The sequence below is a fragment of the Acipenser ruthenus genome, chromosome 40 (genome assembly GCF_902713425.1).
Source record: "Acipenser ruthenus chromosome 40, fAciRut3.2 maternal haplotype, whole genome shotgun sequence".
Lineage (NCBI taxonomy): Eukaryota > Metazoa > Chordata > Actinopteri > Acipenseriformes > Acipenseridae > Acipenser > Acipenser ruthenus.
The window spans coordinates 10,473,948-10,498,234 of record NC_081228.1 but is presented as its reverse complement, the minus strand read 5'-3'; the positions used below and the strand labels follow the sequence as shown (position 1 = coordinate 10,498,234).

General features: G+C 39.8%; 1 protein-coding gene across 2 annotated transcripts; it reads left to right on the top strand.

Annotated features, from left to right (window-relative positions):
- Positions 1–16,636: 16,636 nt before the first annotated feature.
- Positions 16,637–21,903, top strand: LOC131708112 (uncharacterized). 2 transcript variants are annotated; one of them, XM_059010291.1, is made up of 3 exons: positions 16,637–16,713; positions 17,839–17,942; positions 20,237–21,903. In XM_059010291.1, exons 2-3 carry the CDS (start codon positions 17,845–17,847, stop codon positions 21,213–21,215), a joined length of 1,077 nt encoding a protein of 358 aa, XP_058866274.1. In that variant the 5' UTR covers positions 16,637–16,713; positions 17,839–17,844; the 3' UTR covers positions 21,216–21,903. The 2 variants fall into 2 exon arrangements, with proteins under 2 accessions (XP_058866274.1, XP_058866275.1); XM_059010292.1 differs by lacking the exons at positions 16,637–16,713; positions 17,839–17,942 and adding an exon at positions 17,973–19,336.
- Positions 21,904–24,287: the final 2,384 nt, after the last annotated feature.

Here is a 24,287-nt window from a genome sequence, read left to right as displayed (position 1 = left end):
TGGCGACAACTAAATTTATTTTTAAAAAAAGCCTCCTGTTACTATAGATTTATTAACTCTATGAGGGTTCCAAGACGTTCTCTACTGTCCCTTGAGAACTCCAGGCTAATTCCATCAGGCCCCAGAGATCTGATTATTTTAAGTGATGCTAGCACACAGAGAAATTGAAATGATTAACGACTAAATTGTAAATAGCCCTTAAGTCTGAAATGTAACTCATCTTTTCACCTATTGGGCATTTTTATTTTAAACAATGTGTTTAGTTACTGGTAATAAAGGCTATAATAAAAATATATATCCTCATTCCCAAATATTTATTTTTCTGTGATTACAAAACTATTACGATATTTGAAGAATGAGGATAAGTCTTATTACAACATCAGTGTTTCTCCAGAGTAAACTTCACAGAGCTACAAACCTACAATAGAAAGAGGCTTGGAGAATGCTGCTCCTGAACACAATAAGTCTATTACTTCATACAACACTGCTGAACAAACCTGCCCTGTTAAGTACTGATACTTCATTGAAAACATCACCATGTACTTTTTTTCAATACAACATCATTCAAATGCTGTGATAATAATCAAGGAATTATATTTAACCAGACCTGGAAAAAACAACAATTAATTTAAATTAATTTAAATATTAAATTATATATCTGTATTATAGTATATTACATTGAGAGGAACAGTAGTTCCTCTGCAAGTTAGAAAAACTTGGCAGAATCTGCCGAGACCCTCTATACAGGACCAAGAGTTTTGCTGCTTTCAGCATGTTGCAGCGGCAAAACTAAATAACAAGTACTTACAAGTACCATTCCTCTTGAAATGAAAAATTCCAAGCTTTCTAACATCAAATGTGAAAAATCAAATGAAATACCTCTTATGCACAAAAAGTATAAGTCGTCAAACTAAGGTAAAATTCGTCATCCTTTTGTCCGTCTGTAAAATTTGTAAAAACATAAACATTAACCTTACGTTTTAGGGTGTGTAGCCACTTGTCAACTAGAAAAGCTAAAGAATTGGGCACCTACCAATCATGGCATTTCACATGTTTGTCAACATCAAAATAAACCAGCGTATGCAAGCCTTTTATATCCGTGGTGTTTATATTAAGCTATTTATTTATGTTTTCAAACGGCACATATCACAAAAAACACAAAATACTTACCATTGGTTTCAAACTAGCAACCTGAGCTACTTGAGATTGAAGAGGTATAGTGACTTAATCCGCTACGCCACTGGGCTGCTGTTTAAATGTGTTGAATTTTTAAGCTTACATCCCTGTCCAGCTGTCCCCTGAAACATTTCTGGAAGCTGATCGTGAAATTGTTTTTCCTGTTTTATTTGAAAATGAAAATAACTGACATCCAGTTTGGGAGATTGAGAGTAACTTTTATATAGTTCCTCTACACGTTATTGAGGGGAGGGGGATGTCGGAATCTGCTACCATATAAAGGATTTAAACAAGAACGGTCATTTCCTTGTCTCAATGTCAGATTAATTAATAAATAGCAATGCAGAAAAATAAATCTCATGTTAGAATCTGTTTTGTCGTGGAAGCTAAGCAAGTTGATTAGTGTTTGTGCTTGGATGGGAGGCCAACCGTAGCCTTGACATTTCCATTTTAAACTTTGTGCTGTTTAGAATTAGATATAAAAACATTGTCAGTTTATTATTAGTTGCAATGAGTCACACTAAAACATGGGTCTCCTTCGCTTGCAGTCGTATAGCTTTACAAGCTCTAGTTCTGATTCATCATAGAAGCTAAGCATGTTCAAGAAGGGTTTGCGCTTGGATTGGAGACCAACCTTAATATTTCCATTTTAAACTTTTCTCGCTGAAGCTGTTTTAAAAACAAAAATAAATAAATGTGCAAATACATTAATAAATAGCATAGCACAGAATTAAATGGTGTCTTCAAAAAATGTGCCGCGTTCTAATAATATCCCTTCCATAAATGTTTTTGTATTTGCACCCATTTAGAAATAAAACAACAAATGTAAGCTACGTTTCAGGTAAAAAAAAAAAACAGTATGAAGCTATACTTGTAGAGGAACTACCGTTCCTAACAATTTCGTTACAATGAAAAACACTCCTTCAATTATGGCCATATTAGCTCTGCATTACGAATTGACCAATATAAAGTAATAAACAGCTGGATCTCACCCGATGCTGCGCCCACGTGTAGATTGTATTTGAAATCCTCCCAAACTAGAGCAGTTGCTTTAATGTAGTGTTTAACACTCGTACTGTAGAACCTACTTTGAAAATAAACTTTGACTGCAACTACAATAAAAAACAAATGCATGTACAAAGAAAAATCTAGTTAGGACATTTTTCTCGCTTCCACATTCACTCAGCTGCATAGAAATCCCGACAACGAACTGGACGCTGACGTTACCCCCGGGACCACAGGACAGGTAGGGAAGGTAAACGGGAAGTCCCAACGCCCCTGGGCTATACAAATTTATAGGGAAAATAATGTGACCATGATTAACACAACAACGAACTAACACATTGTTATTTATTTATTCAAATATGAATTTAACGGTTTATTTAATTTAAACCCTAAACTTACAAATACAGAAACTTGATGCCTGGCCAGGCTTTCTACTGTGCAATTAAGACAGGAGGTGAGTCATTCATTGCATCACATTATATTATGTGGGCATGAAGCAGAGCACAGAGTGAGGGACAGTGCAGTGGTAAAGCACAGGGAAGAAGCATTGTGATGAAGCACAGAGAGAGGGACAGTGCAGTGGTAAAGTACAGGAAGAATATAACTTGGGACACACACTGGAGAGAGAGGGACAGTGCAGTGGTAGAGTACAGCACAGACAAGAAGCATTGTGAAGAAACAGCACAGAGAGGGACATCTGAGTGCTAGTGTTCACGTTTTATTTTAGCTTATGATGCAATTGCAGCATAATATAATACCTGTACCTCATTGCCGCGAAACTGGTTTCTATTTTTGGACTCGCCACAAACACAGATATATCTTCCATCCATCCATTATCATAACTGCTTATTCCTTTAGAGGGTCGCAGTGAGCTGGAGCCTAACCTGGCAGACACAGGGCATGAGGCGAGACTACACCCTGGACAGGATGCCAGTCCATCGCAGGGCACCAAACACAATCATACACACAGCAATTTAGAGTGACCAATCAAACTAAACAGCATGTCTTTGAACTGTGGGAGGAATCCGGTGTACCTGGAGAAAAACCCACGTGAACATGGGGAGAACATGCAAACTCCACACAGGCTGGATTTGAACCTAGGACCCTGGCGCTGTGAGGCAGCAGCGCTAACCACTATGGGACAGTGCTGCCCCAGAAATATCTTGAAAACTTCAAATGCACGGTATTTCCACTTCCAGGTCACAAGCGAATCTTACAGCTAAAGATATTCAACGGTGAAGTGTCATTTGTCATGTTAATACGATAGTGATTCCTTTAAGTTTTTTTTTAATATGAAATGTAAACGTGTATGTTTTTATACAAGTACAAATATTAATTTTTGTAAAGGATTTTATATCAGGTGTCATGGACCTTAAAATTTCATCACATTTTAATAGCAGTCCAGTGGCTCTGATATGAACCGTGTTATCTTCAGTCTCGAGCGTCTCATATTTCAGTTTCGAAATCCGATTTATTTTTTTATTTTTTTCAAACATACATAAATTGCTACATACAAACGACAATATTTAGCTATTTATTCATGTTTCCCAACATGAAACGTTATTTTTTTATATAGAATTATAAACAGATACAAGCACATTTGTCAAAGGGATATTAATTGATTTTTTTATGTTTGTGTGTTGCTATTTATTAATGTATTTGCTAGAGCCCGACAGATATATCAGACCACCGATATTGGCCTTTTACAGAAATATGTGCATCGGCACATATTCCTCCAATAATGCACCAATAAAATTCACAAAGAAAAACATAATGCATGCATAAGCGCTTGCACTTGTTTTCAGAATTTGTCAATACATAATTTTCCCAGCAGAGCACGCTCTTAGCACATTTATCTCCAAACTCATTGGCGAGGTTTACATGCACGTTGGAGTCGTACCAAATATCGTGCTTTAAGTGTTAAATTTAAGGAGGTACTGCTGAATTACAATAGCTGTGTTACATAGACAAGTCCTTACCAGTTTTGCCCTGAAGGGCTTGCTGTCCATTGTCGGGACCGTGTTGCTATCCACACTCTACGGTTGTCATGTGAAGTCCTCGTATACCAGCAATATAGAGCGACCTTCACGGCGCGCCAGCATGGAACGACATTTAAAGATCGCTCTTTTATTTAAAGAACATAAGAAAGTTTACAAACGAGAGGAGGCCATTCAGCCCATCTTGCTCGTTTGATTGTTAGTAGCTTATTGATCCCAGAATCTCATCAAGCAGCTTCTTGACGGATCCCAGGGTGTCAGCTTCAACAACATTACTGGGGAGTTGGTTCCAGACCCTCACAATTCGCTGTGTAAAAAAAGTGCCTCCTATTTTCTGTTCTGAATGCCCCTTTATCTAATCACCATTTGTGACCTCTGGTCCTTGTTTATTTTTTCAGGTCGAAAAAGTCCCCTGGGTCGACATTATCAATACCTTTTAGGATTTTGAATGTTTGAATCAGATCACAGCGTAATCTTCTTTGTTCAAGACTGAATAGATTCAATTCTTTTAGCCTGTCTGCATCGTCATGCCTTTTAAACCCGGGATAATTCTGGTTGCTCTTCTTTGCACTCTTTCTAGAGCAGCAATATCCTTTTTGTAACGAGGGTGACCAGAACTGAACACAATATTCTAGGTGAGGTCTTACTAATGCATTGTAAAGTTTTAACATTACTTCCCTTGATTTAAATTCAACACTTCTCACAATATATCCGAGCATCTTGTTGGCCTTTTTTATAGCTTCCCTACATTGTCTAGATGAAGACATTTCTGAGTCAACATAAACTCCTCCTTTCATAGATTCCTTCTGCAATTTCAGTATCTCCCATGTGATATTTATAATGCACATTATTATTGCCTGCGTGCAATACTAGACACTTTTCTCTATTAAATGTCATTTGCCATGTGTCTGCCCAGTTCTGAATGCTGTCTAGATCATTTTGAATGACCTTTGCTGCTGCAACAGTGTTTGCCACTCCTCCTATTTTTGTGTTGTTTGCAAATTTAACAAGTTTGCTTACTATACCAGAATCTAAATCATTAATTGTACATAAATCTCATAGAAATATCACATGCTGTTACCTTGCCCTCCCTGTTTTTTTAAAATATATATATTTTTTAAATTTCAAAATCATAATGAAGTTGATTTCCATGCTTGATAATTACTTTAATATTGATGCTTCATTTGAATTGCAATCCATTACATTTTCTTTTACAGATTGCTTGTGATGGCTGCAGCCTCTGCTTCCATTTGGATTGCATTAATCCACAGCATCAGCCAAAAGATGTGGGCCATTCCTTTTTTTATTGCTGCAAGTGCATACAATAATGAGGCTTCCAAGCCACAATGCTGTACACTCGTGGATCTTCACAGACTGGCATATGCCATATCTATTTTTCCATATTTGGCACCCTGTATTGCTGTTTGCAGCTATATTCGTATTATTATTATTATTATTATTATTATTCCATCAACTTCAAACTAGTTTTACATCACATTAATGTTGTTTCTATTTGTTTATTTTTAGCCCAGATAAGTTACTGAAATATTATTGTTTTTTTTTCTTTTCCTTTGCTGTTGGCGGTAAAAATAAGGGACTGTTCAAATAAAACTTTGATTTGTAACATTATGTTCTAGTGTAGACAGCTTTTATTTTAGATATGTTGGTGCCTAAGCAAACGGCAGAAACACTGTACAGAGATCACATCCCATTAAACTCATATTTTGATTACATTGTGAGGGGAAACAAAATTCTATGGCTTCTCAATAGCTATGGAATACTGTACCCCCACCCATGTAGAATATTGGGGGACCACAGTGTTTAATACAATTGAACACATACCTCACAGGACAGTCTGTACAAAAAACATATGACTGCCAACTGCAACGCAGACTTTTTAGGAGTAATGTGAACGCAGCCAAAGATGTATTTGTAGTCTACACTGAGGGATAAAGAGAGCTTAAACCAAACATAAATTAAAAAAAGATACACTGCCCATTATTTGTGTTATGTTTTACTTGGTCTGACTTCTATTCATTGCTTATTAAATATTATCAAAGTCTTTCTGGGCAGCGATACCTCATTGATTCGTTTACATTTCAGATACAGAATTTCATATGTCAAAAACAATATATAGAATTGTTAAAAATAAATATAATGTAACACTTTCGAGCCTCAAACGAAGTTAAACAACAAGCCTGACTGCAGCACGGTTTTATTGGGAGAAAATAGTGTGGAGCGTAAACACAGATATATTTGACTTTCCAATTCAGCAGGCAGGCGTGAAACTACAGGGGATATTGAATTCCATGGGGTATCAGCGTCACACCAGAAATCCTCATCTCCCGGTGATGCCCTACCATACTGGCCATCATAGACCACTTGCACAAACAGGACCAGGAAGCAGGAATGACCAAGGAGGAACAAAACGCAAGACACTCTCTGACACCTATTATGATGCATTCTATTTGCATTCCTTCTCCCCTCTCCCCTCAACCAATTGAAAAATGCAAACTTCAAATAAGTTTGGAAAACATGACTTGGTTATTAACATGAAAGGACCTGATGCCAGGCCTAGCCAACAATAAAAAGATTGTGTTGATTAGATAAGAATAACCGGCCAAATGGCTTAAGAAAGGGTGTCTGCTTTTCTGAATTGTTAGTCTTTGATAAAGCGAATGTCTCTGACACAAGTGTTAAAATGTCTATTGAAATTTACGAGTCTGTTAATTAAATGTATCTTTGAATTGGTTTTGCTCACAAACTTTAAAATGTTTAGACATGTATACATGGCTTCCATAAAACTTTCTAAATATAAGAAAAACATTAACATGTTATTCTTAAATGTCTTTAATTAACAATACCAAATGCTATACACTTCATAATGAGGTATATGTGTACAATTGTATTCTTGTGACTTTTGTTATTATTGAACATATTTGTTTAGTTCTAAATTTTAAAATAACACATACATAGTTGAATTTACAAATATTAAGGTATATTGTAAATCAACAAATAGATAGTGCATTATAGCAAAATATGTTTTTATTGCTTATGCTCGGAGTAGTAATATGTAATAAGGTATGGAATTATTCATCTTTTTATGGGCAATATGAATCAGAAGGTTTTATAGAGATAGCAAGGACCACAGTGGAGTTATTAATAAAATAAACTTTTTTTAAGTTCTCTCTTAAACATTCTTGATGGACAGCCTTATTTTAGGCGTGGATATTTTGGGTCAATCCCAATTGATTGGCTGGTGTTTCGGAACACCTCTTTTATGCCAATTTTAAAAGACTGGAAATTGAATGATTCAAGGCTCTCTCGTCTTGAGGTCTTGATTTTACCATCATTATTGACCTATTATTGAAGAATAATCTCCACACCTGAGAGCTGTAGGAGACGCCTTCTTTGAGAAAACCTTTCTTCAACTTACGAACTTTGATCTGCACTGAAGACTGAACTGCAACCGAAAGACAATCACTTAAAGAAGATTAACTACAATTGACTTTCAACGTGGGATTTTAAAAGAAACTTTGTTCTTGGAAAACTAACACTGTACTATCAAACTCCAGGACTCCCAAATCAAGTTTTGCATATTAATGGACTCTTTCCACAACTGGATCTGCAAAACTTAGAGGACATTTCTGCTTTTAAGCTTTCTCTTCAAATTCCACAAGGGTAAATTTAGAATCCTTAGTCTATCAAGAGTTATCTATAGCTAGTAGATATATGATGTGTTATCTTTACATGTGTGTGTGTGTGCTTGTGGCAGGATAGCCGCAGAGGGAAGACTCAGAGTCAGAAAATGCAGTGAAATAATAATACTTTAATTGACCAAAAACACAAATAAAGAGGCACGAGGGCCAAACAAAAGGTATAAACACTAAACAAAAGGCTTCAAACAAAACACTGGAACAAAATAAATCAAATTAAACAAGTATTTCTACAGACACCACTTACTCTGTGTCTCTTCAAACAAAAGCACTCCAAACCACCCTCCCAACAAAAAGTTTCAGCTGTCTTTTATGCTCTGTGGCTGGAGCCCAATTAACTAATAATTAACAATTAAACACTTAAGGCTCCAGCCACATTCTCTCATGTATTTTGCAGGGAGGAATTTAACCCCCTCCCTGCCAATCCAAAACAAACAAGCATTATAATAAACACAATGAAAACAACAGTAAAAATAACAATAATAAACACAAATCATACGGGCGAGCTGGCACCCCATCACAGTGCTATATAATAAAAATAATTAAAAATCACTACTTTCAAATTGTCTGTGGTTTTTGTTTGAAATAAGGTGCGCTTTTATCAAAAATAGGCATTCATAATTTAAGAAAACAAAATTAATCCAAAACTGTGCATTACTGTTGGAGTAATGTATTGATAATGTATTGATGTAGTTTATTAATGATATGATGAACTGTACTGGCTAAGTTATTGAATAGTAATGTGTGAGGAAACAACGTTGTGATATGACCTTAGACTTAAAAAAGTAAATATACACAACAATGTTAAAGCCAGGCTGTTTCTCTCTCATAGACCTCAATGTTAAAGCCAGGCTGTTTCTCCTCATAGACCCCAATGTTAAAGCCAGGCTATTTCTCTCCATCGACCTCAATGTTAAAGCTAGGCTGTTTCTCCTCATAGACCTCAATGTTAAAGCTAGGCTGTTTCTCCTCATAAACCTCAATGCAAAAACTAGGCTGTTTCTTTCCATAGACCTCAATGTTAAAGCCAGGCTGTTTCTCCTCATAGACCCCAATGTTAAAGCCAGGCTATTTCTCTCCATAGACCTCAATGTTAAAGCTAGGCTGTTTCTCCTCATAGACCTCAATGTTAAAGCTAGGCTGTTTCTCCTCATAGACCTCAATGTTAAAACTAGGCTGTTTCTTTCCATAGACCTCAATGTTAAAGCCAGGCTGTTTCTCCTCATAGACCCCAATGTTAAAGCCAGGCTATTTCTCTCCATAGACCTCAATGTTAAAGCTAGGCTGTTTCTCCTCATAGACCTCAATGTTAAAGCTAGGCTGTTTCTTTCCATAGACCTCAATGTTAAAGCCAGGCTGTTTCTCTTCATAGACCTCAATGTTAAAGCTAGGCTGTTTCTTTCCATAGACCTCAATGTTAAAGCTAGGCTGTTTCTCCTCATAGACCCCAATGTTAAAGCTAGGCTGTTTCTCTCCACTGACCTCAATGTTAAAGCCAGACTGTTTCTCTCCATAGACCTCAATGTTAAAGCCAGGCTGTTTCTCTCCATAGACCTCAATGTTAAAGCTAGGCTGTTTCTCCTCATAGACCCCAATGTTAAAGCTAGGCTGTTTCTCTCCATAGATCTCAATGTTAAAGCCAGGCTGTTTCTCCTCATAGACCCCAATGTTAAAACTGGATCTTGAGTAGTCACGATAGGTCTAGTTGGCTTCACTGTCGACTTGCAGTGTGAAAGAAGGAAAAATTAAAATAAGACCTTTTTAAGACATTCAACTGCAAACCTGTCATATTTAAGTCCTTTCAATGCCTTAAAAATGGAAAAACAAATGTAAGACTTTTTAAGGATCCGCAGGAACCCTGTTATAGTGATACGGCATTATAGTACTATAATACAGCATTGTACATTGATGGTATAGGATAGATATGTATTATACAGTAAAATTGTACTTTTCACACTTGTTCCAAAATCTAGTGGTACAAGTACCATGGTACATTTTTACAGGGGTGTGCGGAACTTCCTGGAGGACCAGAAATGATGTCACACACAACACGGAGATGGGTTTTCACAAAACCTCAGAGCCAGCAGTGGCCACTGAGGGGAGGTGTTTAGTGGTTGTTCAAAACCAGGGGGGGAGGCACAGTCGGTTGCCAGGTAGCAGATTAAAAAAAGTGGGGGGGCCATTGCCACAGTTGAAAAACAGATCTTCTCAAAAATAAAGAAAACATGTGCTGAAGCCACAGATCAACCGGAACTTCCAGTCTGGCCACCTTCTAGTCTTTCGCCCGACCTCGGTCAGCCCTGTGCAATGCCACCAGTGGTCGGGAGGGTGAATTACAGTGGGATCACAAGGGGTTAACAGTAGTGGGTTCACTTCAGACAACATAGATAGTCACCAGCAGGCAGGTTGAAAATAGTATTTTCTCTTATTACATTTTTTTTCTTTTTTCCGTTGTTAAATGACTTGACTTCTCATGTTGTAAGTTACAAACCTGTATTAAGAGGGTTCCATGGCAATTCGCCCCAGTCAATTCATCCCGCGGAAATATGTCCCTGACAACTGGTCCGGGTTAAAATGAGTCCCGGCGACAATTGGCTCCGGTGCAATTAGTCCCGGCGACAATTGGTCCCGGCGACAATTGGTCCCAGCAAAAATTGGTCCCCCCAATAATTGGTCCCAGTGACAATTGGTCCCCACAGTAATTGATCTCTGTGACAATTCACCCCTGCGATAATTGGTCCCGGTAACAATTGGTCCCCAAACATATTCTCCATATGGGAATTTACAAATTGCCATTAAACCCAATTAGCCGCCACTACAACACTTATATCATTAATGTAGCCTATGTGTGTGTATTTGTGTTGTTGTAATTAATAGTTTACCTGGACAAGTTCCTTTGACAAAACTTTCAAAATGTGATCTTTAATAAACGGCTGCAATGATTTTTCATTGTTCATTGGACCTGTAGAACCGACATGCTCTGATCTCTTAGATCTTACATCAAAACCAAAATCAGAACACCTAATTGGAACTTAAATAACTATACCATTTAACATATTGATTGTATACGATTCAGTGGGTTTTTATGTGTTTCATATTTTGAGCATTTGTCATGTGATTAATTATGTCATGAGTCATGAATGATGTACTGTTGTAATAAAACTGACACATTTCTTACTTCTTTTTTGCACTTTCTGTGTAGGATACTAGTGTGTCCCTCCTAAATATTCCAACACAGTGCTGCCTGTGTTTCTCCTAATGTTCCAACACAGTGCCTGTATTAAAATGAACACAAAATATGTTGTCCTTAATCACACTTAGTAATATCACATTTTCCTCACATCCACATGCACTAAACGGTGGTAAATCACCTGAAATACTGTGTGTCAAGGGAAACCAATACTGGAAGGCATGATCACTCTAACTCACTAATCTATGCACTAATAAACAGACCGGGTATGGAACCCAGGGCCTGGAGCTGTGAGGCAGCAGCACTAACCCCTGTGCCACGGTGCCACCCTAGTTTATTTTATTCTAATGGGAAATGACTGCCCTTTTCACCTTTGACCAACAGTTTATTTTAAGGTGGCCTGGCTTCCTCTTGTGGAAAATAACCATTGGTGCAGACTGACAGAAGATTTTCTATTGTTTCTGGTAGAGTTACAGTTTCTTTTTTATTGAATAATTACATAATTTTACATTTGACTCCACTTGAAATAAGTCTGTAAACCTGCAGACCAGGATTGCTGATCATTCTCATGCAATCTTAAAACCTTTATAGTTACAAGAAGATGTATTTTAGGACAAGAAACTATTACGTATGTCTAAGTTGAGTTCTGAAACAGTTTCAGGGAATGCTGACTAAAAGATGTTCTGTGTCCTAACCGCAAACTACAAAATAACAGCGTCCGAGAAACAGGTCTTTTAAGAGGAAGTATGTGTCTAAACAAAGCATCTAGGCTTACTAGCTAGGTTTTTCATATTTAGTCGATTCTCTAAGCAACAAGAAGGGGGAGGGTGGGGGCTCTTTTTAAAGCACAGGGTGTGCAGTGAAGCCACCACTATCTTTTTAGAGTGTGGAGCTGTTGAGACATTTTTCACAAGGCTAAAGATTGGCTTCTTATTCAATCAGCTTCAGATAAAAAGGAAAGTTCTAATCTAATTCCAAGAAACTGAGGGATACTCCCAGCTTCTGTAAGGACAAAACAGCTTGACATGTTGAGGCTTGTGGCATTCACTTACATTGTGTTGCTATGCAGATATAACCATATATAGAGTTGTTGTCTTCATTATATAATTGTTTTTCAGTTATATTCTTTACTTGCCTTGCACAGACAGCACCAAAGACTTGTACTTTTCTTTCTTTTTTACATGCAGTCCATTTGTGAAGGATGATAAAAAAGCAACTGTGCTTTTGGTTATACATGGAGGGGACGATTCCAGGATAGGGGCATGTGGCAGGGTAGCCAGAGTGACGAGACTCAGCGACAGGAATGCAGTAGTGATGGGTACAAAGCCTCACCCGCTTCAACCCGTCTTGAACCATTAGAAGCAAAGATTCTGGGATCAATAAGCTACTAACAACCAAACAAGCAAGATGGGCCGAATGGCCTCCTCTCGTTTGTAAACTTTCTTATGTTCTATGTTCTTAAGTACAACACAAAAAAAGACAATGGTGAATGGATGATTACAGGGGAAACAATTACAAAGACAGTCTTGAAGGCAATGGTTGATGAAATGGAAGTCCAGCAAAGTAACAAAAGAACAAAACCGAAAATAACACCAAAGTATCAAAATAAAGCTGAAAAAACAGCCAACAGAAAAGGAATAATCTCACCAATGAAAAATGAAGTCCTGAAGAGAGTCCAGTATTGATGGTGAAATCCAGCGCCTCCAGCAGCTCCGCTAGCGCGTTGCGATCCATCCCGTGTCTGACACCACGTGTGGCAAAGTGGTAATTAGTAACAGGTGTATAGCAGGTGCAGTGCGGATGCAGTACTTCCAAATAACAGACAACAAAGTACGGGTGAAATGAGGGTTTTAATGATTAGAAATCCAATTGTCTGATGACCAGCCCAAAAAAAATAATGAGCTGGCAATACACAGCAATGTGTATTGCACAGTAATGAAAAAGGGTTGCAGTCCCGCAAACAATAAACACGGTACAAAACACACACAATTAGACACACACGATCACAGGTCCAAAGTGAGTGCTCTCAGTGCTTGTGATGAAGTACAATATATTACGTGCTATTGGTGAAAACAAGTGCTGTGGTGATCCGGCTTTGTGCTGGCCCCTGGCGACAGCTCTGGATTTGTTTAGCCGTCTAGTGCAATTTAGCAAAACAAACACAGACAGTTACTAAACAGAAAATACCAACAAAACACTCACAAACTCTATTTTATTTTGGGGATATCTTCCGGTCCTTCCCGTCTCCTCGTATCGCTGAAACCCAAGTGAAGGAAAAGATTTATAATTCTCCGGCCCCTTTTATGCGTTTATGCATGATCCCTTGGTAAATGATTACAGCTGAATTCTATTGCTTGCAGCTGCTACCTCGTTTACCTTCCAGGTCAATACGTTCCCGCATCAGAGTCTCATCTTTTTCCAGGCTGACTGACCTCCCAACCCAGGGAATTATCTGTCAGACCAACCTGTCCAAAGCCTTTCCCTTTCGCTACTTAGTACCCTCACAGGTCGAGAGGGAGATTTACAACCAGAACTCATTATATTTCCGTCACATGGACTTTATTAACTGGCCACCTTTTCAATAGATGCTTCCCACAGGATTCTTTTTTCTTCCTATGCACAAATTTATGGAAATATTTATCCATAAAAGTGAAGATTTTGTTTGGACAGAAACATTTTAGCGTGTGTACACTTAAAAAGAATGACTTCTTGCAGTGTGAGACACTTAAGAAGAATGACCTTGCAGTGTGAGACACTTAAAAAGAATGACCTTGCAGTGTGAGACACTTAAAAAGAATGACCTTGCAGTGTGAGACACTTAAAAAGAATGACTTCTTGCAGTGTGAGACACTTAAAAAGAATGACTTCTTGCAGTATGAGACACTTAAAAAGAATGACCTTGCAGTGTGAGACACTTAAAAAGAATGACTTCTTGCAGTATGAGACACTTAAAAAGAATGACCTTGCAGTGTGAGACACTTAAAAAGAATGACCTTGCAGTGTGAGACACTTAAAAAGAATGACTTCTTGCAGTGTGAGACACTTAAAAAGAATGACCTTGCAGTGTAAGACACTTAAGAAGAATGACTTCTTGCAGTATGAGACACTTAAAAAGAATGACCTTGCAGTGTGAGACACTTGAGAAGAATGACTACTTGCAGTGTGAGACACTTAAAAAGAAGGACTTCTTGCAGTGTGAGACACTGGGAGCAGGGTATAAGAGAGTGCTAGTGAGAGCCCCTCCCCCCTTCCTAGAAGCTGGCTGTTGTCTTTCCTCCTGAACTTTAGTTTCGACAGGATGTTTTTGCAGAATCAGTTTATGTGAGGAATTGACTCAATACAGACATTAACTGTAAAATCCTACCACTCCTTTTTCCAAGTAATGATATTTCAGAAGTTTTACCTCCAGGCTGTTGCAACACACTGAGTTAACCCTTCACAGTCTTGCTGTATAACTTCCTTCTTGTCTTTGTGTTCATTTTAACTTTTAAACTGAGTTCCATTGTACAGTATGAATTACAGAATTAGCAACCTCTTGGTAGCCATCAAACAAGTTGCCATTATCAGAAAGTTGCTAATAAGCAAAAAGCTACATATTTATATATATATATATAGTGCCGTGAAAAAGTATTTGCCCCCTGTCTGATTTTCTGCATTTTTGTACATTTTTCACATTTTATTTGGTCAGATTTTTTTGTGGGTTGTTGTAGTATATAGAGGGAGTCTGAGAGAAAAAAATGACACCAAAGTTTGGTGCTTCTTTCATTTGTTTGGTGTGCAGGGTAATCAAACATGCAATCTTCAGGTGTGAAAAAGTTATTGCCCCCCCTAGTTAACTCACCCAATTAAAGGGATAATTAGGGTCAGCTGTTTGAGTACTTTGGTTAAAAACCAGCCCTGATTTGGGCCAGCCCTGCCCAATATAAATCTGACTAACTTTGGCCCTTACCATCAGAGTGAAGTTGTCAGCACACAGGTTCTAGAGGCACATCATGCCACGAACAAAAGAAATTCCTGAAGACCTCCAGAAAAAAAGTTGTTGATGCCTATCAGTCTGTAAACGGTTACAAAGCCATTTCTAAGGCTTTGGCCGTCCTGCCAAAATCTCTCCAAAAGCAAGTCGTAAAATCGTCCAGGAAGTCACAAAGAACCCTAGAACAATCCAGGGATCTGCAGGCCTCTCTCACCTTGGCTAAGGTCAGTGTTCATGACTCCACCATCAGAAAGACACTGGGCAAAAATGGGATTCATGGCAGAGTAGCAAGGCGGAAACCATTGCTCACTAAGAAGAACATGAATGCTCGTCTCAAGTTTGCCAAAAAGCACCTGGATGATCCTCAAGAGTTCTGGAACAATGTTCTATGGACAGATGAGTCAAAAGTGGAACTTTTTGGCAGACATGGGCCCCGTTATGTCTGGCGAAAACCAAACACTGCATTCCACAGTAAGAACCTCATACCAACGGTCAAGCATGGTGGTGGTAGTGTCATGGTTTGGGGATGATTTGCTGCATCAGGATCTGGAAGCCTTGCCATCATTGAAGGAACCATGAATTCTGCTCTGTATCAGAGAATTCTACAGGAGAATGTTAGGCCATCCGTCCATGAGCTGTAGCTGAAGTGCAGCTGGGTCATGCAGCAAGACAATGATCTGAAACACACAAGCAAGTCTACATCAGAATGGTTGAAGAACAAGAAATTTAAAGTTTTGGAATGGCCTAGTCAAAGTCCAGACCTAAACCCCATTGAGATGTTGTGGCAGGACCTGAAACGAGCAGTTCATGCTCGAAAACCCACAAATGTCACTGAGTTGAAGCAGTTCTGCATGGAGGAGTAGGCCAAAATTCCTCCACGGCGCTGTGAGCGACTAATCAATAACTACAGGAAGCGTTTGGTTGCAGTTATTTCTGCTAAAGGTGACATAACCAGTTATTGAGTCTAAGGGGGCGATTACTTTTTCACACAGGTGCATTGGGTGTTGCATAACTTTCTTTAATAAATAAATTAAATATGTATCAAATTTGTGTTATTTGTTCAATCAGGGTCCCTGTTTATCCAATATTAGGTTTTGGTTGAAGATCTGATAACATTCAGTGTCAAAAATATGCAAAAATGCAGAAAATCAGAGAGGGGGCAAATACTTTTTCACAGCACTGTATATATATATATAAATTAGACAGGATTGGGTTCCTGTAAAAATGTTGCTAATAACCGAAGGTGTGTCTTTATCAGGGTTGCTAATAAGCGGCATCCACTGTATATACACATATCACTGCCTTACAAGCACAAGTGCAAAATTTGAATGGAACATCACAGGAGATCGTCTTTGTATTAAAATAATTAAAATATGAAAACATGGAACGTATCAAAAAATAAATAAAAACGTGGAATGCACACACAGTTAATGTCAAAAGTCTACACCCCCAGTTCATGGACAATCCATACAATGGGCAAGTTAAAACAAATATCCACCTACACAACTCCTACCTGTCCCCTTATCAGTTGGCAAAGTCTCTTGGACTGGTTCCAAGTAGGGATATGTACAGTATAAAAGAAGGACTGAAAGATTGCTGTGCATTAGAGCTGCAGTCAAGCGACGGAGTGAGTTTTACTTGGAACACCGAACAGAGGTAAGTTTGTGGAAACACTTTAGATTAGTGGTTGATGGTGGGTGTTTCTAATGTGCTTCTGTTTGCTTCATTTTACCCATTTAAAACAATATACATAATTAAATTTAAAAACAATATACATAAATAAATAAAATAAATAATAATGATTGGCATCCTATCTGCCAAATCTTTTTGTTTTGTTTTGTTTTTTTAAATGATTGTTTGATTCTGAGAGTTCTGAGCTTTCTGACGGAACGATGGCACACATGCGAGTCCGACAAAAATCAGCACAAATAAGTCCCGGTACCAGTACCACTTTAAAAAATACGTTCTGGTACTCCGTTCCCATTGAGGACTGGCAGAATTTCACCCCTGGATGCAAGTAAAATAATATTCAATTATTTATTTTAGAAACAATAAAAATTCAAATAACACTTTTTAATGCATCATTTAGCAAGGAAATACAACTCACCATAGCTTGATCACACAGTTGATCTAAAAAATCAATGTAGCCTTTTTCCTCCCTTCAATTAGAAGGGAGGGAGAAGAATGTGGCCTGATGTTTGCTTGAACTTTCTCTCCTTTATTCTGTGCTAGTCAGAGAAAGCTCGAAGGTATTGAAATGATCAGAACAACGTGTTATTCTTACTTTTAATGTCCTTTATTCAGGCAGAATATTCGCATCATTTTGAGAGAGCGTGTGCCACAGCAACACATGGGAACATGAAACACACACACGCACACACAAAACAACTTTAGTTACCCTTTAAATGTAAAAAAATATTGCCTGATATTAGGAAATAATTCTTATTTTCAAAAATCATATTAAGACAATTATCTTGGCCCAATATTATTATTTATTTCTTAGCAGATGCCCTTATCCAGGGCAACTTACAAGATATCACATTATTTTTACATACAATTACCCATTTATAGAGGTGGATTTTTACTGGAACAATCTAGGTAAAGTACCTTGCTCAAGGGTACAGCAGCAGTGTCCCCCATCTGGAATTGAACCCACGACCCTCCGGTCAAGAGTCCAGAGCCATAACCACTACTCCACACTGCTGCCCAATATGAACTCTGCTGAACTTGACAAAATGTCTTTATTTTTTAAAGCATTAATTTTTTTTTTTTTTTTTTAAGTGAAAGATGCGTCTCAGCTGGGTAGCCGTGCTGCTCCTGCTCCAGGCTGGGCTTGGCAGCGCTGAACAAATCAAGCCAGAGGTGCTGAGGACGCTGGTGAAGGAGTAAGTGTTCAGAGAAATGCAAGTCATTCAGTGAGGTCACAGGGATAGGGACACATTGGTCAGGATCTGTAAAAGTAAAGTTGGAAAAAGTTTAATATCCCCCCTAAATTAAATGTGTATATATATATTGTGACAGGCTTGTTGTTCCTACCATGCTGGAGAGTAGGCAGCAGAGAACCAGAAAGGAAGACTCGAGACGCAGAGTAAAGGGTATGTGCCGTCTGGCACAGTATTTAATTTAAAAATACAAAAATAAATAATAAAACAATACAACAATAAAACAATAAAAACAGAACAAAACAAGCACAGAGCACGGCCCTCATGGAAGCGACTCTCTGGTGCGCGCACGCTCCCGAGCCGCTGACACGCTGCTCTTTTAAACGGGCACCCGCCCCCCAGCTGGGCGATCCCAGGCGGAGCGTGCCCTCCCCCACATCGAAGTCCGTGTGCAGGGCAAGAGCCTCCAGGATTATTCACACCCTTGAAACATTGGTCAGTACTACAGTTTTTTGAGTCAAAGAGTAAATGTGAAACTTAAAGGAAAAAAACAACTCTTGTAATGAATAACCTTGTGACGCCTGTCACACAAAAGTAAATATTATGTAAGTGGTCCATTTAAGAGCACCACTTTTTAGCCTGCCCAGGTATTCAAAATGTGTGTTTGAAGTCAGAATATATGATACTTCGAAGTATGCTTTCTGTTACCTTTTTAAGAGTGGGTTTTAGGAAACGTTGCCCCTTTAAATATGTTGGAGGACCTTGACCTTTAAAAACCCTGCACTAATGCACTATGGGACGGCACCTTTTTCTGTTGGGAGTTTAAACTCTGCTTAGTTTGCTGCTGAAGCTTTGCCGTCGGGTATTTCATGTGTACAGGTTTTCTAAACTTAGATGTGTTAATGCAAAACGGTATAAAGTTAGATGTAGACTCTGTTTATCTAGCTTTAGTTTTTTCAGTTTTAGTCAATGTTCTTTGTTTAGCAAACGTGGCTGGCACTTATTTTTTTTCATTGCTATTATCTGGAGGAAAACAAAACATACCCATGGATTTTTGATTACAGCTGTGTTTTTTGGACTTTGTTTGTCTTTCTGGAGTGCTCCTGAACAACCACACAAACCGGTGAGACCGAACTAATTTATTATTATTTTTGTATGGCAGATGTTTGTTTAATTTCCTTTTACTTTATTTTTGTGGTGGATTTCAAACTGAATTTTGATTTTTTGGGTTTTTTCTATTTTTTGTTTGTTTATGATACTGGACTATAATTTTGGGACATTTCTTCTGGACATTATTTTTACTTATTTATTGCCTCTGTAGGCTTACCAGTGGATTTACCACCATCCTATTTCTGTTTGGACTTAATGTTATGTGCATGGGTCAGCAGCTACCCGAGGTACTGTGGGTCATAAGATTATTTGGTAATCTGTGTGTGTTGGGCAAATGTTTTAGAATTAAATGTTTTGCACCCAAACGAACCTAGCAATTCTATTTTTTGCTGTGTATCTGCCTTTCTGCCATCTACTTTTTATGTCATTTTTAAGGAGTTTTTGGTAGTAACCTATTCTTATTCTGGGAATGTTTTGTTGGCCTTTTGGGTCAAAGGTAGATTGTTACAACCTTATCAAAAACACTAGAGTATAATTGAAACAAATAAACAGCGTTTTTAATGAAAGCTGAAACATTCTTCTTAGAGCAGTAGTATTACTTGCTGCACTGTGTATAAGCAACAGTGATTAGCTAGAGTGTATGATTTACAAAAGAAACCATATTTCATAAATAGCCAATAGCTGGTGTGCTAATAATGGCAGATAATGTAACACACATCTTCCACCTCCACAGCGCAGAGTTCAAGGTTCACATCAACCGTTTACAGGCACGACGCTGCATTTAGTAATATCAGTAAAAGAGAACTAATATACATTGGAAGTTCATTTAAATAGCAAATATTTATACAGCAATGGAAAGAAAAACAAGGAAAATGTAAATGCATTTGTAGAGGGATGTGTTTTGAGGTTTCTCACTAAAATAATAAATCACTACACAGCATTTTGTACTTTGTACTTTGGTAGTTCACTGATTCTTGAGAGTAGGGACAAAATGGTTGGTCAGAATGTTTTTCTCCACTTCTATACTGATGAGTCACTGTTGTAGCTGCTGAGGACTAAAGCCCTTTTTTTCTCAAAGGACTAAAGCCTTTTAATTAATCTCTCTCTCTCTCTCTCTCTCCTCTCTCTCTCTCTCTCTCTCTCTCTCTCTCTCTCTCTCTCTCTCTCTCTCTCTCTCTCTCTGGCAGTTTCCTTCTTAAGAATGTAGACAACCCCGGACAGCTGGACCAGATGAGCTTCATGATCGGACTGACCCCCGACCAGTGCAAGGGTAACAGTCCAGTCCAGTACCTGGAGAAGGGGAAAGAGCAGCAGCCTAGAGTCACCAAATCGGTACAGGACTTCAACACCCCATTGAGAGCCAACTACATAGCAGTGCGTCCGGATCCCGGCGTCTACTGCTCCGAGTTCAAGATCTTGAAGAACCCAACAAACGGATGGGACCTGCCTCCAGGCCAGAAACCCGAGCCCATGACGGGGGCGGAGTGGCTGGGGGGGAAGCTAGAGCAGACCCTGCAAGGTGGCGGCTGCGTGGTCTTCTACACCACCAACTCACCCTGCCTGAAGCACTGTTTCAGCGACAAATGCGATAGAAAGATCGACGAGCCCCTGTCGCAGAGGCCCTTCTCTCTGTGGCGCGAAGCGAGCAACGTGCACATGTACTTCACCTACACCCAGCTCTTCGATGGTGACGACGTGACACTCGTCCAGAAAGGTTTCTCTAACCTGAGGAACCTGGGCTTCACCATCGAGAAGTGCCCTTACAAGCTGCAGCTGTCCTGCCCCGACTGTAAAGCCATGACTGCCTGCACAGACTGCTTGAGCAAGACAACCTTCTGCAACAACTGCAAAGACAAGATGAGGAAGTGCCAGAACTGCAAGTCTGTTGACTACCAGAAGACCTGCAATGACTGCACAGAATTTAAGGGGAAGTGCACCTGCGACAATATCCCCAAGGTGAAACAGTTGAAATGCAGGGACTGTTTGAATCACAGAAATGACTGCTTAAAGTGCCAAAAGGTGTACTGCGACAACTGCTCTAAAGATCAGAGTGAGTGCCTGTCATGCGAGTACACCCGGGAACTTGCCTGCAAGAGTTGCCGAAGCAGACACCTGGACTGCTACAACTGCCTCAACCAGCGCATCGAGTGCCAAGTGGAGAACTAAAGAAAAGGAGGTGAAAAAATGAGCTCAGCTTTCTTGATTTCTTTTTTACTTTCTTTTTTTCAATGTTTGTTTTTAGTCTCTTACATTTCAGTCCATCTCTCTGCTTTGGTGGAACAAAATCAGTCTGGTCAGTCAGTAATTGGCAGTGCTCAAAAATACATACTCTAAAAGCACCCGGCTGGGAAGGTGCACCACTATAGGCGACTCAGAGGCTTGTCTCCAACGCCACTTATGCCATTGCCAGCTTTGGCCGGGAGTTCCCAGAGGGCAGCGTGCAATTGGCCAAGCACTGCAGGATTAGGGAGGGATAAAGTTGGTCAGGGTTTGCTCTTGTCCGTGGTTGAATTTGTTGTAGTACTGTTGATGTTTTTTATAGCATTTTACAGCTTGCTAAACCTTGCAAGTCACCTTGGATAAAGGTGTCTGATAAATGTCAGCAAAATTAATAATACTTTATAAAGTCATTATTAAATATATATTACGTGTTAATCAAAAGTTAATATAGCATCAATAAGCAGAACCTTAATATACAGCTTTACCAAGAACAAAATAAAATAAATACATAGCAAGCTAATGCCTGCTCTCATGTATAGCGTAACCAGCATGTGTGTTTACCCCTCTTGCAGCTACCTTGTTGGAACTGCCATGCTCCTCTGTGTAATCACCATTAAACTGCAGCAAAACAGCATTCCTGTGCATTTCTTTTTTATTGTAATATCAATGCTTTAAATTGTCAGACAAAAAAAACAAAAAAACTAATAGTAGCAGTAATAAATAATGATACACTGACTGACTGACCGATACACTGACTGACTCACCGATACACAGACTGACTGATACACTGACTGACCGATATACTAACTGACTGACTGATACACAGACTGACAGACACACTGATGTGTGTCACATTGCAGATGTGGCTTCTTCCTGTCTAGACGTCGAGGAGGGAGCGGCTGAGTGACCTTGAGAAGGTAAAGTACCTGGGGCATGTGGTTTCCAGGGATGGGGTGGGGATGGACCCAGAGAAGGTAAAGTACCTGGGGCATGTGGTTTCCAGGGATGGGGTGGCGATGGACCCGGTGAAGGTAAAGTACCTGGGGCATGTGGTTTTCAGGGATGGGGTGGCGATGGACCCGGTGAAGGTAAAGTACCTGGGGCATGTGGTTTCCAGGGATGGAGTGGCGATGGACCCAGAGAAGGTAAAGTACCTGGGGCATGTGGTTTCCAGGGATGGGGTGGCGATGGACCCAGTGAAGGTAAAGTACCTGGGGCATGTGGTTTCCAGGGATGGAGTGGCGATGGACCCGGTGAAGGTAAAGTACCTGGGGCATGTGGTTTTCAGGGATGGGGTGGCGATGGACCCGGTGAAGGTAAAGTACCTGGGGCATGTGGTTTCCAGGGATGGAGTGGGGATGGACCCAGAGAAGGTAAAGTACCTGGGGCATGTGGTTTCCAGGGATGGAGTGGGGATGGACCCAGAGAAGGTAAAGTACCTGGGGCATGTGGTTTCCAGGGATGGGGTGGCAATGGACCCGGAGAAGGTAAAGTACCTCCAGTTACTACAGGAGGTTTGTCAAGGGGTTTGCAAAGATGGCCTGCTCCTCTGCACCACCTGGTGGCCGAGCTCTGTGATTGCTTCGAGAAATCAGTCTGTCAGTGGTTACTAAGCAACAGACCCAAGTCACATGGAAGCATGTAATCAATACTTGACGGAGCAATGTCACCCCATAGTGTTTATTGACAGAGTTGGTAAACATATACACATGGAGAGAGGGGCTCCGCCTCTTCAAGGACCAACATTTACTTGATCAAAAGACACGATAAACAGGAGGGGGGCCACCGTCTCTGAGGTGACCCGACATACAAGAGGGGCACCATCTCTGAGGATAACCGACATAAGAAGAGGCTCGCGAACCGGAAAGAGAAAACATAAATTAGTATTATTAACACAAAAGAGGTTCCAGCTCTTCCTGACCCAACATATACAGTAGGGGGGTTCCGTCGCTGAGGAGACCCTGACAAACAGGAGGGGGGGCACCGTCTTTGAGGTGACCCTACATATTATTATTATTTATTTCTTAGCAGACGCCCTTATCCAGGGCGACTTACATCATAGACAAAAAATACATTTCGAGAATCAGTACAATTATTAATACAGTTAAGAGCAATATACAATACAATCACTTCGGTTCTAGTAGGTATAAGTCTGACAGAATACGATTCAATAACGGATCAGATAAGTGTCAGTGATAGTTACATCAAGATATGATTAGATACAAAATACTACAGATTAAATGACACTTGACAGATTACAGTACTCTAAAGTACAGGGTTAAATGCCGTAAAATAGGGAGCAGATAAGAGCCAGTAAAGTGAATTTAAGGAAGAGTGATAAGTGTCCAGATGAAAAGAGGAGTTCAACAGGTGCTGTCTGAAGAGATGAGTCTTGAGGAGGCGCCGCAAGGTGGTCAGGGACTGGGCAGTCCTGACATCTGTAGGAAGGTCATTCCACCACTGCGGGGCAAGGATGGAGAAGAAGCGGGCTCTGGAGGCTGGGGAGCGTAGAGGAGGTAGAGCCAGTCTTCTAGTGCAGGAGGAGCGGACAGGTCGAGTGGGGGTGTAGGGAGAGATGAGGGTCTGGAGGTAACTGGGTGCAGTCTGGTCAAGGCATCTGTAGGGACATCAAGAGGGGTACCGTCTCTCAGGTTACCCGACATACGAAGAGGTTCGCGAACTGGAAAGAGAAAACATAAAGTTAGTATTTGTTAAAACATATAGTGCGTGGTGTTCCGCCTCTTCAAAGCACAACATAATAAAGGGGGGTTCCATCACTGAAGAGACCCGACAAACAGGAAGGGGCCATCATCTTTGAGGAGACCTGACAAACACGAGGGATGCCACCGCTTGGGGACCCTCACATAGAGGCATCAGACCTAAAAGAAGAATCCAAAGAAACATACATGCAGATGGAAGCGTTTGGCCGGGGGTCCCCTCTGACTCATGGAAAACCCTCCTCTATGAGGTAAATGAAGCGGAGCTTAACAAAGGGTTGGAGAAAGTGGAATCACTAAC

What these genes read in the sequence shown, in the direction of transcription:
- LOC131708112 (XM_059010291.1), top strand. Translation starts at nt 17,845, where the DNA reads ATGCGTCTCAGCTGGGTAGCCGTGCTGCTCCTGCTCCAGGCTGGGCTT. An exon ending in CTGAGGACGCTGGTGAAGGA is followed by an intron (nt 17,943 to 20,236) that starts GTAAGTGTTCAG and finishes TCTCTCTGGCAG; the next exon opens with TTTCCTTCTTAAGAATGTAG.